Here is a 16,655-nt window from a genome sequence, read left to right as displayed (position 1 = left end):
GCATTGGTGGCTAGACTGGCTGCTCTTTGTGCTGTCTTGTTCCCTTATGTGGGGACAGCAGGGGAAGGACTGGCCTTACGTTAAGGTTGGATCATCGCCTCTGACTGGTCGGTTTTGGCCTTGCATAGCCAAACTCCTCGAAGCCTTCCAGTAACTGTTGCCTCCTTTTACTGCAGAAGGGTTTCTGACTATTTTTAGAATGTTTCCTGGACTGTAGCACATCAACTGAAACTACAGGCTCATCTTTAATTATTTTTGCAGACTAGTTTTACTGTTTAGAAATGGCCTTACATTTCTCAGCTCTGTCAATATTCTTAGTGACAATAAGAGTTTTAATACATTAAACTCTTTATTTTGTGGACAGAATGCAGTAGCTTGGCGTTGCTTCACATTTTCCAAGGAACCAGTTAATCCTCCTAGTGAGCAATCACTCCAAATGGATACAGTTTCTCAGATATCAGCTCCATCGGTTCTAAATCATGTGATCCATGCAAGTTATGATGGACAAGTAAGTAGTTTGAGTTGACTGATTCTCACTGTTACTGTCTGAAATGACTTCTGAACATCTGAATTCACAGTAATGATTTTTGCAGAGCTTACCTATTTGAGTAGTGTTTTATTATTATAAGTTTCATTATATTTCTCTTTAGAATCTCTGTCTACTCCATGAGAGGAATCATCCAATTTCTTTTTCAGGATCCTGAAGCTTTAACAGTTTGGGTTCTCTTCCATGCACCTAAGAAACAAATTTCTTGTTCAGGTATTGTAATTTGATTTTCATTTTTAACTAAAACAAATTTGACTTTTAATATATGCACGTGTTAAAACTGTAGAAACGGGCTGCAAATTTGAAATGAAACAGTCTTTTGTTTGTGTTCTAATGTTTTGGGTATCATGTTTCACTTTAGTACCTGAAGGAGAAGGCATACTTCTGTGTCTTAATCTTGTAGATGTTAACAGGGGTACTTATACTTCTGTATCAGGTTGTATAAAGTTATTATCTACTTCAAGATGCGTGAGATTCCCTCTTCTTTTGCTGGGGGGAATTAAATAATAGCTTAAGAAAATGCTGAAATATAGATGAGAAATTTGAAAAAAATCTTTTTTTTCCCCCGACTTCCTCAAAGAAATAGTATATCAGCTAGTTTGGCTAGTATGTTTTTTGGTTTCCTTTAGAAAATTTCAGCCATATTTGGCAGAAAGGTAAAAATCTTAAATAAGATCCTGTGAGACTTTACCTGTAGGTGTGTGTGTTGTCAGGATGATAAGGAGAGCTTACATCAATATCCTCCCATTTGAGGGTGAGGTGTCTCAGTTCAGCTACTGATCAGCACATCCATAGGAATAGCCTCTGCTGCTAGCAGGCTTTCTTGAGTTTTGTGATTAATGGAATTGTTCCTAGATCCCTTGGGTTCAGCAGATGAGTTCTTGGCAAGAGTTGATGTGGAATTGGATAGTCCGGGACCTAGCAGTGTGATTAAAAGTATTCCTCTCCGAGCAAGAGCTGGAACAGCGAGGATACACGCTCCAAAGGACTTACAGGTTTGCATGTATTTACAAAGTATGTTCTAAGAATAGTTTGCTTCTTCTAGGAATATGTTTTTATAATACATTATATTTTATATTTATATATGTGTGTGTACACATAGATACATATACAACTTTCTTTTTTCCAGACAATACATCTGTCTACTACTGTGGGTTCAACAGCCAAACAGCAGCTGCCATTGAAAAATGCTGGAAACATTGGTGTATATTTGAAAGTTAAGGTAGGCTGGCTTCTCCATCCTGAAATTGTGTTCTGTGCCATTTATTTGGAAAAAATAGTTAAGCCTTGAGATCCTAGCTTAACTGGTTTACAAGTTGACATAAAGAGAAAACAGATTAGTTTGTATGATTGGAAAAGACAGATGAGAATTTTGTTGCTCAGCTTTGGTTATATTTATTTTAACAAATATACTCTTTATGTATCTTAATGAATTGATTTTTAAACAAACTTCTTATAACACATGTCAAAGTAATGAATCTTGCACTACACAGCTGATGTTAATTAGCTTATGAAGCAAAGTTCCTTTAGAACAAATAGGATTATTAGCATTGGTAAACTTTTATTATTATTTTTTTTTAATACAGCTGCATTAGTTTTCTATGGACAGCTTACCAAATTAGGTATGAAGCTGAGTTCTTTTCAGGTATATATGTTGTTTTCACCTGACTATAATTTGCCTGAAAATCCCTGGAGTGTATAGTCCCAGACTGAAGGGTAATGACACATTTGAAACTAGCACTTTGAGGTCAAAAAAAGGAGCAGTTGGGTCCTATTTTACAGTTTATATACATAATGTATATGTATAAAACAAAGAAGGCTGTGAGCACAAAATTTCTTTGAACAGGGGCCATGGAGATAGGATGCATGAGTAGTGCCACAAAACTTAAGTTAATGTGATGTTAAGAGTTGGTACCATATGTTGAGGCTAGCGCTGTTACTTAGCTAGTTATGTATCACTGCCATGTTGTAGTTACTACTCAATTCTTTAAATCTCCTTGTGGCTCTTTTACTGTTGTATACGCAATTGATGTCTTCTGCTAGAGATATTTATGCTGTCCAACTGTTGGAAGAACTTAGTTTGTGTGAGATGATGTGAAAAAGTTCTGAAGCTGTCAGGTATATGTAAGTTATCTGAATTGCATGTATGACAGAGGGACAGCCAGATTGCATTGTATGTTACAGAATCACAGAATCACAGAATTTCTAGGTTGGAAGAGACCTCAAGATCGAGTCCAACCTCTAACCTAACACTAACAGTCCCCACTAAACCATATCCCTAAGCTCTACATCTAAACGTCTTTTGAAGACTTCCAGGGATGGTGACTCCACCACCTCCCTGGGCAGCCTGTTCCAATGCCTCACAACCCTTTCAGTAAAGAAGCTCTTCCTAACATCTAACCTAAAACTCCCCTGGCGCAACTTTAGCCCATTCCCTTGGGCTACATTTAGCCCAATTTAGCCCAATTAGAACATTTAGCCCATGTTCTAGAAGTATTTACTGCCCTTAAATTAACCTTCCCCATTTGTCCTCCCATTCACCTTCAGACATCAAATCAGGACAGCTGCTTTGCTGTTGAACCTGGCGATCTCTTCCTTCTTCCTGAAGAAGAACAAGAACTGACTGTAATGTTTTTTCCAAAAACCGTAACATCTATACAAAGGTAACATAACTGATTTTATGCTGCCTATTTTAAATGGTTATTTTCAACCTTATGGTCAGGAACAAACGTGTGTCCCCAGCAGGGGACACTGCGGAGAGAACTGTGCCTTGTGTTATTTTCTTGGTTCCCCATTCATGACAAGATTTTTGCTAAGAATCACTTGTTCCATAGATTCCCTGCCTCATTTGCTGTGCATATCCTAACATGTAGGCAATTTTGCCTGTCACAAATCAGCAGCTATCTTGAAACTTTTTGTTTTAAAAACAAAACAAAAAACAGTCATTCCCTCAAGACCTTTTGTGGTACTTGCTTCTGAAGTACAGCAAAGTTTTAAAATACTTAACTTCTGCAGCCCCTTCAGTACCTTCCCTTTCCTTCATCTAGTTGAGACAAGGGAAATACTTTTTCTGTTCTACAACTGAAAACCTGAAGCAGAGATCATCAAAAGTGTTAATTTTGGCTGCTTTAACTGAACAGAAGTTACGACATAAATCTTGTATAATACTAATGTATATGTTCCATTTGCAAATGTAATTATTCACATATTTTCCACTTATAAATAGTGTATATAGTTTATAATAAATATAGTTTCATAATAGTTTAATAAATATTAGTTTTGTATAAATAATCTATATATGTATAGTAAATAATATAAATAATAATAATTTAGTAAATATAGTTTATAATAAAACATCTGCTATAATGGAGCAAGAACAGACAAAAGAATCTGTCCAAAACATGTTCAGCTTCACTATCTAGCTTAATTGGGCATACCGAGTGCATTAAATTAAAAGCTGAGTTCTGTGCTAATGACAGTATGATCCTAATGGATAGGCACGCAAAGTGATTTATCTGTGCTTTTCTGTGGTCTTGTGTATAACTGCTTTGCTTTACAGCCTCTAGGTGCTCAGCAGGGTTAGAACCTTTTAAGCTCACTTGCAAATGCTGCCAAATGACTAATAAACTATCTAAAGCAGTAATGAGAATTCCTGTTCCCTGCTGGTGGGATACAGAACTGTCAGTAGGCATCACAGGAATTCAATGACAGCCTGACAGAAGTTCCTGAGCTTCATTCCTTGCTTTAAGTGGGTCTATGCTATAGCAAATACTTCAGCCTGTTCCTTGTAAGTCTGGTATCCTTACTGCCCTCTGCCTTTTTTTCTAATGGCTTTTTTCCTCCTTTTGCTTTTTTGAATGTTTGTTTCTTGTTCCTTGTATCATTGGTTAGGTAATTTCAATCTTATTTCCCTATATACTTTAGTCTTTTTGTTTAATTTCTCTGCTGGTTTTCTGTTGTCTTTACTCAGGTGGCATTTTGGCTTTCCTTGTTCTGCTTTCTTTTTTTTAGTTTTCCCTCCCAGCTTTGTTTGATAGTTTGGTCCAGATTTCCTATCCAGTAATAGCCCATTTCTTTCTATTTCATTACTTAAATCTGCACCCTTGATGCTCTCATTCATCTGTTTCTCTGCTTTGTCTGAAGGCAGTAGTCATCTGCACTGTACTTGTGTCTTGTTGCATAGAGGCTCTGTCATGAAAAGCTAGCCCTATCCGTAGGCACAGTGTCCCAGGAAACAAACTGACAAGAGAACCTTGATTTTTGTGGTTTAAAATGCTATGGAATTTTGAAACTCCTGGATATATTGCACTTGTGAAACTTCACTGAAGCTTTACAAGCATTACAAAAGCCACTTCTGTACTGTAAAGAGAGACAGCCAGACTTCATGGTTTCTTTCCAAAGTTAGTCTGTCAAAATAATCAGAAAGCAGCATGGGCAAAAAATTTTTTCTTTAGTTGTAGTCTCTTGACAAAGCCATGCCCAGATGAAACACTTCAAAAGACAGTATTAGGTACGTGCAGCACACATGCCTGTAGCTTGGAGGATTTAAGTTCTGTCATACTTAAAAGCTCTGCCATACTTAGTAAAATAAAAGTGCGTTTTCTCCTCAAGAAGGTAGTTTAAAAAGGCCTATCTACAGTATTTTTTCAGTTATGTTTTATTTTCACTAGCTAATCTTGTTCTGTGATTGACTTAAGAATTATTTAATTATTTTTTAAAGTGTTTTGAAAATCCTCGTTCTGCCATCTGGGCCTCAGTATGAAGTGGTGATGAAAGGTGAGGTGGAAAATAGACCTGTGTCTACAGCTGCCAGCTGCTCAGACATCCCACCCATTCTCTCCAACAAGCAGTTCATTGCCTGGGGAGGAGTAAAGCTTGGAAGATCAGTGTAAGTAAAACTTAAAATACTTACATGCAGTATAATATAGTATAATATATGATGCTATTTGCAGCACAACTTCTGTGCTGTTCCTGTTCATATAATAATAGCTTCCACAGGTGATAAGCTAAGGTGTTTGTATGCAAGTAAGAGTAGCAGTATATTACAAATTTTATTTTTGGACAGGAAATTTTTGGAAACTAGTTGTGATCTTGTTTAAGGTTTCTTTATTCAAGAGTCTTTAGTTCTTGTTTAAATAATACCTGATTCTGTAAGATTTGTGTGTCATGTAAGTAGAAATAGAAAATCTTTTTCAGATAAGATGGAAAAATTCTATTGGTTCTTATGACGACTTTCTCTTGCTAGAAATAGATGTTTTTCTTCAATTCATTGCCATTAAGTCTAGAAGAATCCAGTCTGATAATGTAATTTGACAATTTGAATAGCACAGTCTGTTGAACTTCCCCAAATTAATTTATTTGAATTTAATGGTGTTCTGATGTTAAAACTACTAGTGATGGAGAATCCACGGCATCCCTAACCATGATTATTTATCTTTCAGACTAGTTCTTACTTGTCTGAATTGTTATGTAGTTTCAAGATTCCAGTTTCACTATTCCAAAATCCAGTAAATTTTTTCATAACTGTTGAGATATACTTTATTGCTTCTTTTATGTGTCAAGATTGAGAGTTCTGCAAATCTCTGGACTTATATTACTTTGGGGACTAAAGCAGTTTTGTATTGATACTGAACTTCTCAAGGAATTATAGAATCGTTAAGGTTGGAAAACATCTCCAAGATCATCTGGTCCAACCATTGCCCTACTGCTAATGTCACCCACTAAGCCATGTACCTAAGCACCATGTCCAGCCTTTCCTTAAATACCCCCAGCGATGGGGACTCCACCACTTCCCTTGGATGTTCCCAGTTACCATTTTAAAGTGATCCGTAGAACCTACGGATAGCTGTATTTTTTTTTTTCTGTCAAGATAGTGGATTTCTAATATAGTAGTTTTGCTGTTTTGTGTTTCAGAATAATTTTCTCAACTCTGTTCTTTATTCATCCTGAAAAGTAGTTTTGACTCCTAAAAACTATTAGGAAGCTGAACTTCTTAAAATTTTTGTTTCAGTAGAATACAAAACTGTCTGCTGCTGAAAACTGAGGGAGAGGCTTTGGCCTCTCTCCCTCCTATTTGCTCTAACTGCATGATCCTTCCTCTTGTTTTTACCAGCTTTAAGGGTCAGATTGTTATGTTGATTGGTTTTTGACTCACTAAAGTGAAAAAGGCACTAGATCCTCTTTCTGGAGAGGCTTCTTACCTCTGAAGAAGGATCTTAGTACTTGGAAGCCTGGTCAATGCCAGGACATATCAGAGAGGGGAAAAAAATGCTTTTTGATCAACCTCATGCTGCCAAATGGCCATAACTTTCTGTGGTACAGTCCTATAGAAGAGCACATAAAAAGGAAAAGTTATCCTTAATTTAGTTCTCTACCACTGTTCCAATGAATCTAGGTTGTGCTAGTTACAAGACTGCTTTTGTATAACAGAGTAGTTCTGGATAATCTAACAACATTTCTGTCTTGAAATGGTTTTCATTTTTTATTTTTAAGGGAATTTTGGTATTGACACAACTGCTGTGATCTTTGATAGTTGAAGTTGCTATTCACAGTATTTAAACTTCAGAAAAACTATTTATATATAATATATATATATATATACACACATATATTTTTTCTGCTCTATGAGGACCAATGTGTAATGGTGTATAATGCTGTGAAGTCTGTTTGAGAACATAGAAGTAACTTTCAAGCTAATACATTCTGGTCTACCAGGAAGTCACTTTTTTTAATGGAATGACTTTCAGTTGTCCCATTTACATTGCTCCCATGAATAAATACATATAGTTAATTTATATCTGCTGCAAAGTATAACTTTATATTTTTTTCAGCCAGCAGAAGTTAACTCTAAGAAGTAACTCTCCATCTGTGACTCAGCATTTAAGACTGGTGATAAGAGGCCAGGATCAGGACTGCTTTCAGGTAACTGCAAATTTCTCTTTAGTATTTATGTTATCTATCAGGATAAGTTTATAATAAAAATGTCAAAACTTGTCTCATTTGTACTGCTTGCTCAGTGGTAGCGAAGCTAGATTAGAAATCAAGTTGTAGAGGATCTCTGCAAATAAACTTAATCACAGAAAATGAATTTTGGACTTGCTATTTTAGAATAGCAGCTCACTAGTCTGTTTTCAGTCCAGAGGAGTTGAATGGGGTTAGAGGTTCAATATATAGTTGTACTAGCTCAGTGGAATGGCACAACTGAAAATAGTTTGCCTACTTGGGATGGAATTTCACATAGTAAGCATATATTAAGAATTAAGGTGGGGAAGTCTTTGTAATTTTCTGGCTATCTTTTCATAGAGATACTTTGGGTCATCATATGGTCTCATACTGCACTTGATAAGGATTTAGATTGCTCTTCTGATCCTGTGTGGTGGTGATGTTCAATCTGCCAATCTGTGTCCCATGTCTCTATATTAGAGTATGTACACTGAAGCTGTGTACAATTTCACTTCTCATGCAAGGTCATGCTAGCACAAAAGGACAATTCTATGAATTAGGTTGTTATCCTCCTCAGACTCTGTTTTTCAGGTAAGGATGTCTCTGAGGCAGCCAGTAAATGCTGGCAGTACTCTTGACCAGGCTGTTCACATAGCTCTTTGTGGCATTGCTTACTTGAGTGAAGGTGGTGGGGATCAAAATTGGAGCAGTATTCCCTTTTCTGCTGGTGCTTGTTTTAGGAAGTGTCCTTATCGATAAGCCATCACTTCGGGTTAGAATAGTTGGAGAGTTCTAGCAAGTTCCTTGCTGCTGTATCTCCCTAACCTTTTGGTGCTTTCTCAGAACAGTGTTCCTGTGACTGTATCTATACATAATTTCTTTCAAGATATTTTGAGAACTTTTTTTTGAGCTCAATCATCTCAAAGTGCTATTCACTTATTTTCCTAAAATCAATGTCTTCATAGCGAAATTGTGGATTCTTACAGATTTGATGCTTTAACCAAACAGGTGTTTTGTCTCTGGATCTTGTGTCTGTAGCTGGCTGTCTTTGCCCTGAAGTGTTTGCTCCTTTGTAAAAAACAAACAGAAAAACAAACATCAGTGACTAGCAAGCTATGTATTTACTCCGAGACCACCCAGATGAACATGGTAGTGGATCTACCCTGATAACCTTAGGGAGAATTGAAACTGTAACAAGGTTGAATCAAACTGAGGCTCTGTTTACAGCTCTTCAAACTGCCATAGCACAACAAACTCAATACCTGTTGGAGTGATCCTTCAGTGGTCCTTGCTGGAAGGATTCCAGATTTACTCCAAGGGACTGTGTGTATGAGAGGGGTGAAGGAGAAACTTGAACTAGTCTTTGGAATTATTTTAACTACAGATTTTTTTTTTATATAGTCCTCAAAAATGTATACTCCTTTGTCCCCAGGTCTTCAGATCTGATAACTAAAATCTTTAGCTGAGAGAATTAATGTAGCACTACTTAAGTTCAGCCTTACACACTGTATTGGGGATTGAAAGGAAGAAGTTCTGTGATCTAAACTGAGAGGCATTGGTGTGCTCGCTGTGAGAAAATATAAAGTGTCTTGAACCTCATCTTTTCTTTTAAGTATTGTAACCTTAAATATCTGACGTTGTCAATTCAGTTAATCCAGATTTTGATGAAGCTAATTTGGGGTTGTTAGTGAAGTCAGTCTTTTTAGTATATATTTTTTTCACTGTAGTTGTGCACTTCTGGTATCTTTTTTTTTATAGCTGCAAAGTATATTTGGATCAGAAGAACGCCTAACTAGTAGTTGGGAACTCAAAATCCGTCCCAAAGAAGACACTAATATATACTTGATGTTTACACCTACTCGTGTAACTTACTTCTTTGCAAAGCTGGAAATCAAACAGCTGGGGATGCGATCACGGCCAGGAATCAAGTTTACTGTAAGAGTTCTAACCTAAATTCTAATAATTCTGCACATAGATTTTTTTCTTAATTTGTTGAACATATATCACTGTATATCTGTTTCTGTCAAAAAGTTAAAATTTTTCAACATGTTCACGATGCACATCTGTGTACTTGTTAAAAGATTATATGGCAGTTACATTTTAGAGTTTAAATATTGAGCACCTTAACTTTGTATGCACTTTTTTCCACTTGTGAAGAAAGAAGCAAGATTTTATGCGCTATGGTAAAAGTAGCCCAAGATTTTAACTCCAGAACTGCCAAAAGTCTGAAGTTCTTTGCTTTTATAGATAGAACTTGAAACAAGTTAAATGAACTTAAGCTTCTTTATTTCTCAAAAGTCTTTTCAGTTTACGTTTTAATCATTTTCAGTTGCTCTGCTGTGTGTCTTTGTATAGTTGAACGTGGTTTTACAGAAGCTTTAGTAAGGCTTTAATTTGAAGCACTGCTTTTTATTTTTTCCCCAGATACCTTTATCTGGATATGGAGGAACTAGCAACGTAATTTTAGAAAGTGTTAAGAAACTATCAGACAGTTATATGTTAACATTGGATGGATTATTGCCTTCAAGATTAAGTACAGCTTCCTTCCGCATAAGAAATACAGGTTCTCGGGCTGCTTATGTTAAAGCACTGTGCTTTGCAAACCTACAGACAAAAACTGTTATGGATCCTCAGGTAATGATGGTGTCTCCGGAGAACTTTGTACTAAGAGAAGGAACATACGAAGTAAGTAGACTACCTGATACTGAGTAAGTTTTTCATTAATGACATTTATTTTAATCACTAAGTATCTGACCAGTTGTTTGTTAAAATCTCATTTAACTTAAGTTTGACTTAATTTTCCAAACATTAGTACTAAATTTAAGACTTTTTCAAAATATGTTACTTATTTTTATCAGGTAATGACTGTAACATGGAATCCTATGGAAAAGGAAAATCTCTTACTTAGAGCAAAGACATTGTTATCAACAGTGTGTTTTTTCTGTGGAGATGAAATTTCCAGGCAGCAATATCGTAGGTAAGATGTACTTTGCTATTGTTCCGTAGAGAGATGTTTAATGAAATGTTAAAGCTAGAGGTTTATGCTGCCACAGATATGGCTTTAACATGCTTCCAAAAAGGCAAGCACAAAACAGCAAACATTGATGATGTGGGGAGATCCAGTAAGTCTTGCATCTGGTAGCTTGTTTGGCGAGGGGGCATTGTTTGTGGTGGTTTGTGTTTTATGTTTAGTTTACATATTGTAGCTAGGTAAGGGTTTTCATTTTTCTCTTTTTTTCTTGAATTTGAATGTATTGTCTTTGGGGGAGGATTTTTGCTTTTTATTCTATCAAGAATTGTCTTCTACTTTGGTATCCTTTTTTTCCAATACATTTGTAGATTTAGTTTTTAAAGCAACAATTCTACAGATTTCATTAGTGTCTGTTATGTTTTACTTAGCTTAAGTAGAGGCTATATTACTCTATTTATATTTGAATCTATATTGTCAATGCACAAAAATTAAATGGCATGCTCTGTGTTTAACAAAAGTGACTCGTGCTGTGTATGGTGTGTAATGATCATGCAAAATGTTGAAAATAGGCAGAGTACTAAGGTGCTGATGATCCTCATTCAGTGCAAAATTTCATTAAGCGAATGAATCTTTCACAATTGCTCTTAAATGTCATTCCCTGAAACTTTATGAAAGCCATCGCATTTATTGTTATTCAAATGAAGTATTAAACCTAGTTGAATTTTGCCATATAACTTTCAATAAAAAGCTCATGGAATAGCTGCATTTGTGATCGTTTTGATAGCAAATCAGCCTACCTTAGATGTTCCAGAAATTACAAAAGTTAAAATGATGCTGGTTTCTTACAATCTTACCCATCTTTTCGTATTGATGCTTCCTACATTTTGACTAATTTAATGACTCCTGTTTCTTATCTGTAACAGAGCTATGATGTGTGAACTTGAGGTAGCAAAACACATAGTCCCTGAAAGCAGCATATTGAGAAACATTGTATTCGATGAAGAATTTCAAGGGGAACAGCTTGTGACAGAAGGTAAGCCTATGAACTTTCAAAAGAAAAATGTAATACTTAAATGTAATACTTCACTGCAAATAATCCTTTGAGGAAGGCTGCTGGAAGAGCAGCTCTTAGGGAAGCAAACTAGGTTATTCTTGCTCTTTGTTAACAGTGTTAACAGTGTTAATTTAAAGCCCATCCTTACCTTCTTGTCATCCCAGATCTATGTAGTAACACTAGCATTTGAAACAGTGCATTGTCATCAGTTTGCTCACTTGATACATCAGTGTGGTATATGTAACCTTGCAATTAGACTAGGCAGCATGCACGCTCCTAAGGGAACTAGAATCTTACAGGCATTCCTAAGTTTCAGTGTCATTAGGGCACAGGAGCACAGAGGAACAATGGCAGGTGGGGGAGCCCAATAATGCCCTGTCCCTGCTGTTCCCATGGCCATCAAAGAATGATCAGCCCATGCGAGGCCTGTTTCCACAAGTACGAGAAGCTCAGAGGCAGGTGGCGAACCCCAGTTATGTGCTTGAAGAAGGAGAGCTGGCCTCTCCTAGGGCTGTCCCAGGGGAGCCATCAGCCTCATGGCTCAGTGCAATGCCCACAGCGTGCCAGCTGGAGAGGATATTGGGATCACCTTACAGACTGGGAGGGGTTACTGCTGAAGGGGCGTGGGACATGTGGGCTGAAGGTGAGCAGCATTTGGGGAACAAACAACTGGAATTCAATAAACAAGGTGTGTGGGGGGAGAGAACAGCAATTTATGGAGCAGAAATAATGGTCATCCTATAGGATGAATGTATTCCCACGCTGAATGGTATTACATATGACAGAATAAATTATTTGCTTCCAAAATCACATTTTGATAGACATCCTTCTGAAAGACTTGGCTTTGCTAACGTGTTTCTGGTTGCACGTAAATTTTAACTAAAAATGCTTCTACAGTAGTTATTACTGTCTTATCGTTAAGTGTAGATGTGTGGGTTTGTATACAAATATTAATAATTTGCCCTGATATCTACTATTCAACAAAAGCAATAATGGATCAAATGTATCTTCCGTGAGAAGTTCACTTCTTCATTCTGTCCATTTAACATGAAGTGGCTTAAGGCAAAGGAGTAAATTTTGACTAGATTATTAATAATTTTGATGAAACAATTATTTTTAAATCATATGCTGACATTTCTGGGCTTTTGGATATTTACAGGTATAACTAAATAATAAGGCATTGGATTGAATAGATTGAGTAATTGAAAAATAACTTCTCTTAAAAGTTGAGTCTCTACGAAGCCTTTGGAATTTATTAATTGTATTTGTCAGGGCAAAAAGTTAAACTTTTAACTTGAATTGGGTGTAGAATCAGGTTAGTATGTACCATTTGCATAAAGGTGGAAAATATTATTAAAAAGTTAAAATTTTTGTGTATTTACATTTGTTGCATCTCATGTTAATGTTGGTTTGTGCCTGATAAGTAAACTTGTTATAAGCCATTTTTGATCTATGGTATGTTATCCAACAAATTATTAATTAGGATTATATTCTAAATCTCTGCAATTTCTGAGTAATATTAATTTGTTCTTACTAGAATTTGTCTATTACTCTTCTAGTGTGCGATATTGCACGGGGGACAAGTGACATACGTCTTTTCTATGCAAATATGCGAAAAGTCATCCTTACTGTGGTTGGATGTTTTGATCGGGATGGTTTCCAGCAATCTCCTGGACGTCATCTGGAATCAAACAGGTAATGTAACTATAAGGATAACTTTCAGATAATGCCCAACTGAAGTGTGGCTCCTTTCATTTGAAATCATGAAGATTTTAATGACAGTAATGGAAAGTGACTTGCTGCACAAGTTAAAGAGGCCCCAGAGGCACAAGTTAAATGGCCCCAGTGAGTATATAGGTGGTTCTTCTCACTGTTTTTCTCTGTAATCTCTTAAACTGTTACAATAACCTTTAAACCGTTTCTTAAATTGACCATATGGACTGTATCTGCAACTTCCTGTTCTTCATCTGATTAAGCTTTTCTTGTTGGTCCTACAGGACTATAACTACTTCATTCCTTGTCAAGAATTTTTGATAGTTTGGAATGAGATGGAATTAGTTTATTTTTGTAAGGATTAGTGGCTTTTTCCCTGTCCAGCTCATGTGCCAAACTTGCAATGTAATGTATGCTATAGTTCATCAAAAGAATGATTGGTGCTGAAGCTTCCTCTCCTGACCAAATGACGTGATCTGTTACTGAGGATATCTTTGGAGGATTGGCAGAGACTTGGTCTTTAATTTGGGCTTGTTATTTTTGTTTAGATAAGTTGCTATAGCACTTAGAGCTAAGTGCTCCAGAAAGATCCAAATCCTGTGCAAGTCCAAATTGTTAAGATAGCATAGCATAAAAACAAAATACCTAAAAGAAAAAAAAGTATGGGTTAACATTAACACTATAAAGAGTATATTAGCAAAGTTGGTTCTTGAGTCGTCATACTTTTTTTTTTCACCTCAAGATCCTGTAACTTAAGGGAAGAAAGGGTCCTACCTAGTCCTGTTTAATATTTAGACACTGCCTTGGAATCACGTGTGCATGTTGAGCTCCAGATGCTGAACACTTTGGTCTACTTGACAGATTTGTAGGTTAGCAAGGTGTTTGTTGGGCATGGTGGGATCATAAAGATAGAGACTGGAAGCAAGTATCCACAGCAGCAAGCAGGACACTTTTCAAGCCTTTTTTTCTCCATGCTTAATAGCCTTAACAGTTCTTCTAGTTTTAGATTTATTCCCTGGCTAAGCATCATGAGGATCCTCACTTTCCAAGTAAGCTGTAATTCTCAGAAGGGATCTAACTGTTAACTACTTATATGGCCATTGTGAAATCCTGTGTCATGGGTGTGAATTGGTTGCCTTCCCAATTTCATCGCTGTCTTAAGGGATTAATCCATAGGTATTAGTTCTGTTCTAAGCTGTGTGAGGATTCTCAGAAGGCTTACAAAATAAAAGTAGACATATTAGGGAAAAGAGCAATGTTTACATAACACTGTATGGAGCAAAAGTTACCTATTTTTCTCTGAATTGCTGAATTCTGCTTTTATTTTACTATTTAAAATAAAATTTATCGCGAGTTAAGCTTTTAACTTAAGAAAATACACCAAATCCCAAAATAGCAACTTCCTAGCTTTTGCATATGAGCTTACCTGCCATGTTTTTGCAAGCAAAACTGTGAAGTGCTGGGCCATAAGGAAGGCTAGGGGATTGGAGCATGTGTCTTGCATGGAGGGGCTGAGGCAGCTGGGTTAGCTTAACCTCAAGCAAAGAAGACATAGGGGTGCAAAATTTTATCAATGTGTATAAATACCTGATGGGGAAAGTAGAGAAGAGAGCCAGTCTTCTCAGTGTTCAGTGACAGGTCAAGAGGTAATAAGCACAAAATGAAATGCAAGAAATTCCATTTAAACATAAGAAACTTTTTTTTTTCCTGTTGAGGGTGGTCAGGCAGTGGAACAGGCTGCCACATAGTTGTCAAGTTCCTATCTGTAGAGAAATTTAAAAGCTGCCTGGACTGACCTGCTGTAGCTGACCATGTTTTGTGCAGGTTTTTGGACTAGTTGATCTCCAGAGGTCCCTTCTGACCTCAGGTATTATGTGATTCTGCTAAAGACAACTTGCACTGATTTGTTTCTCGCTGTAGTGCCTTCTTAATCTAAGTAAGTATAGAGAAAGCTATTTACTTTGCTACCACTTCAAGATAATTGTTTTAGTACCTTCCATTAAGCCACTTCTAAACATCCTGGGAAAAAGCTGCATCATGATTTAGCTGCTGACTTCATTTTTTTATAACTGAAATTTAAACTGAAAACACATGCGAAGAGCATCTTATTTCAGTATTAAATTTTGAAAAATATTAAAAGTAGGCTGTTACAATTACTAAGTTATTTTCATTACTTCTTTTGCTTAACCCAATCTTATTTTTCAAGATCTGAGAACTGTGTCAGACATATCAATGCAACTCTGGATGTTCTTCCCGTTAAAGGACCTCAGGGTCCTCCATTAGCTGTAAAAACTGATGATCTCATTCAGAATCAAGTAGAAGTTCAACAGACTTGGGCTGTTAAGCCTGAACACTTGATTTTGACATCTCCTTCTCTCAGTAAGTATTTTTCTGAAGTTAATAAAACAAACATTCTAGTACTAAAGTAACTGTACTACTTAGTATATTTGTGTTTGTAAATGTTGCTTGAGCAATAATCTCGCTTCATGTAATGTTGCACCCAACCAATAACCTTGGCTTGAACACTTGTGGTTATATTTTTGGGGTTAAGGTGTTATACATGTTTATATACCTATAATATTTGTTACATAATTACAAATATCTTAAAGCATTGTGAAAATTGTAAAAATAGGGCAGAAAATACTTTATCTTAATTGATATGTCTCTGACTTCTGGACACTACTGTGATTTTTTTTTTTACATATTAGCTGTTTATAGCCTCTCTGTTTTACAGGTGGAACAGCTGATACTGGGCATGTACAAATTGTCAACCATTCTAATAGGATGCTGACATTTGAGCTTTCATGGCCAGCTCACTGCCTTACTATAACCCCACAACATGGAGTTATTGAACCAGAGTAAGTTCCTTTTCATAGTTTTCCTTTATATGTAAAAGTGTAGTGAGGCTTGGAGCAATTTGTTTTGGTAGGTTCCATATTTTGTCAGCTAAAATGTACATCTAAGCTTGATAACTTATGAATTTATTCTTTTATAGTTCTTTATACAAAGAAATGTTCTTCTGTCATATACAAAGTTACCTGGATACTAAGTGTTTTCTGTGCATGGAAATGCTATTATTTTCATATAATTTTATAGGAGCTGGATGGTCAACAGAACCGAAGCTTTAAAAATCTCCTTGCAGGATAGTTTTTTGTTTAAGAATGACCTGTGCATGTAAAATAGCTTATTTGATTTACTAATGTGCTGATATTCATCAGATTTTGATCATTTTTATTTTTGTATTCTGACAATTGTGTGTGTGTTTTTTTTTTTTTTTTTTTTTTGCTACTCAGCCTTTGGGTTCTCAGTGCCTTTAAGTATGAAACACATGGCAAACCAGTGTCAGTTCACTTCTGCCTGAACTGGCAGTATTCTGGAACAGTGTCATAACTGCATTGTTTGTGTGTGAGACTTGTCACAGATGTCAG

General features: G+C 36.3%; 1 protein-coding gene across 2 annotated transcripts in view; it reads left to right on the top strand.

The window, feature by feature from the left end:
- CEP192 (centrosomal protein 192) overlaps positions 1–16,655 on the top strand; it is a 65,134-nt gene that overhangs the window by 28,856 nt on the left and 19,623 nt on the right. For both annotated transcript variants that reach the window (XM_035317532.1, XM_035317531.1), the window contains exons 22-35: positions 365–508; positions 697–760; positions 1,403–1,542; positions 1,677–1,769; positions 3,095–3,210; positions 5,268–5,435; positions 7,378–7,468; positions 9,248–9,424; positions 9,914–10,174; positions 10,348–10,466; positions 11,384–11,493; positions 13,074–13,209; positions 15,434–15,606; positions 15,962–16,085. In XM_035317532.1, coding sequence (XP_035173423.1) covers positions 365–508; positions 697–760; positions 1,403–1,542; positions 1,677–1,769; positions 3,095–3,210; positions 5,268–5,435; positions 7,378–7,468; positions 9,248–9,424; positions 9,914–10,174; positions 10,348–10,466; positions 11,384–11,493; positions 13,074–13,209; positions 15,434–15,606; positions 15,962–16,085 — 1,916 coding nt within the window. The remainder of the gene's footprint in view (positions 1–364; positions 509–696; positions 761–1,402; positions 1,543–1,676; positions 1,770–3,094; positions 3,211–5,267; positions 5,436–7,377; positions 7,469–9,247; positions 9,425–9,913; positions 10,175–10,347; positions 10,467–11,383; positions 11,494–13,073; positions 13,210–15,433; positions 15,607–15,961; positions 16,086–16,655) is intronic.

The sequence above is a fragment of the Oxyura jamaicensis genome, chromosome 2, assembly GCF_011077185.1.
Source record: "Oxyura jamaicensis isolate SHBP4307 breed ruddy duck chromosome 2, BPBGC_Ojam_1.0, whole genome shotgun sequence".
NCBI classification, from domain to species: Eukaryota; Metazoa; Chordata; class Aves; order Anseriformes; family Anatidae; genus Oxyura; species Oxyura jamaicensis.
The sequence above is the reverse complement of the archived record's forward strand: the minus strand, read 5'-3'. Positions and strand labels throughout refer to the sequence as shown.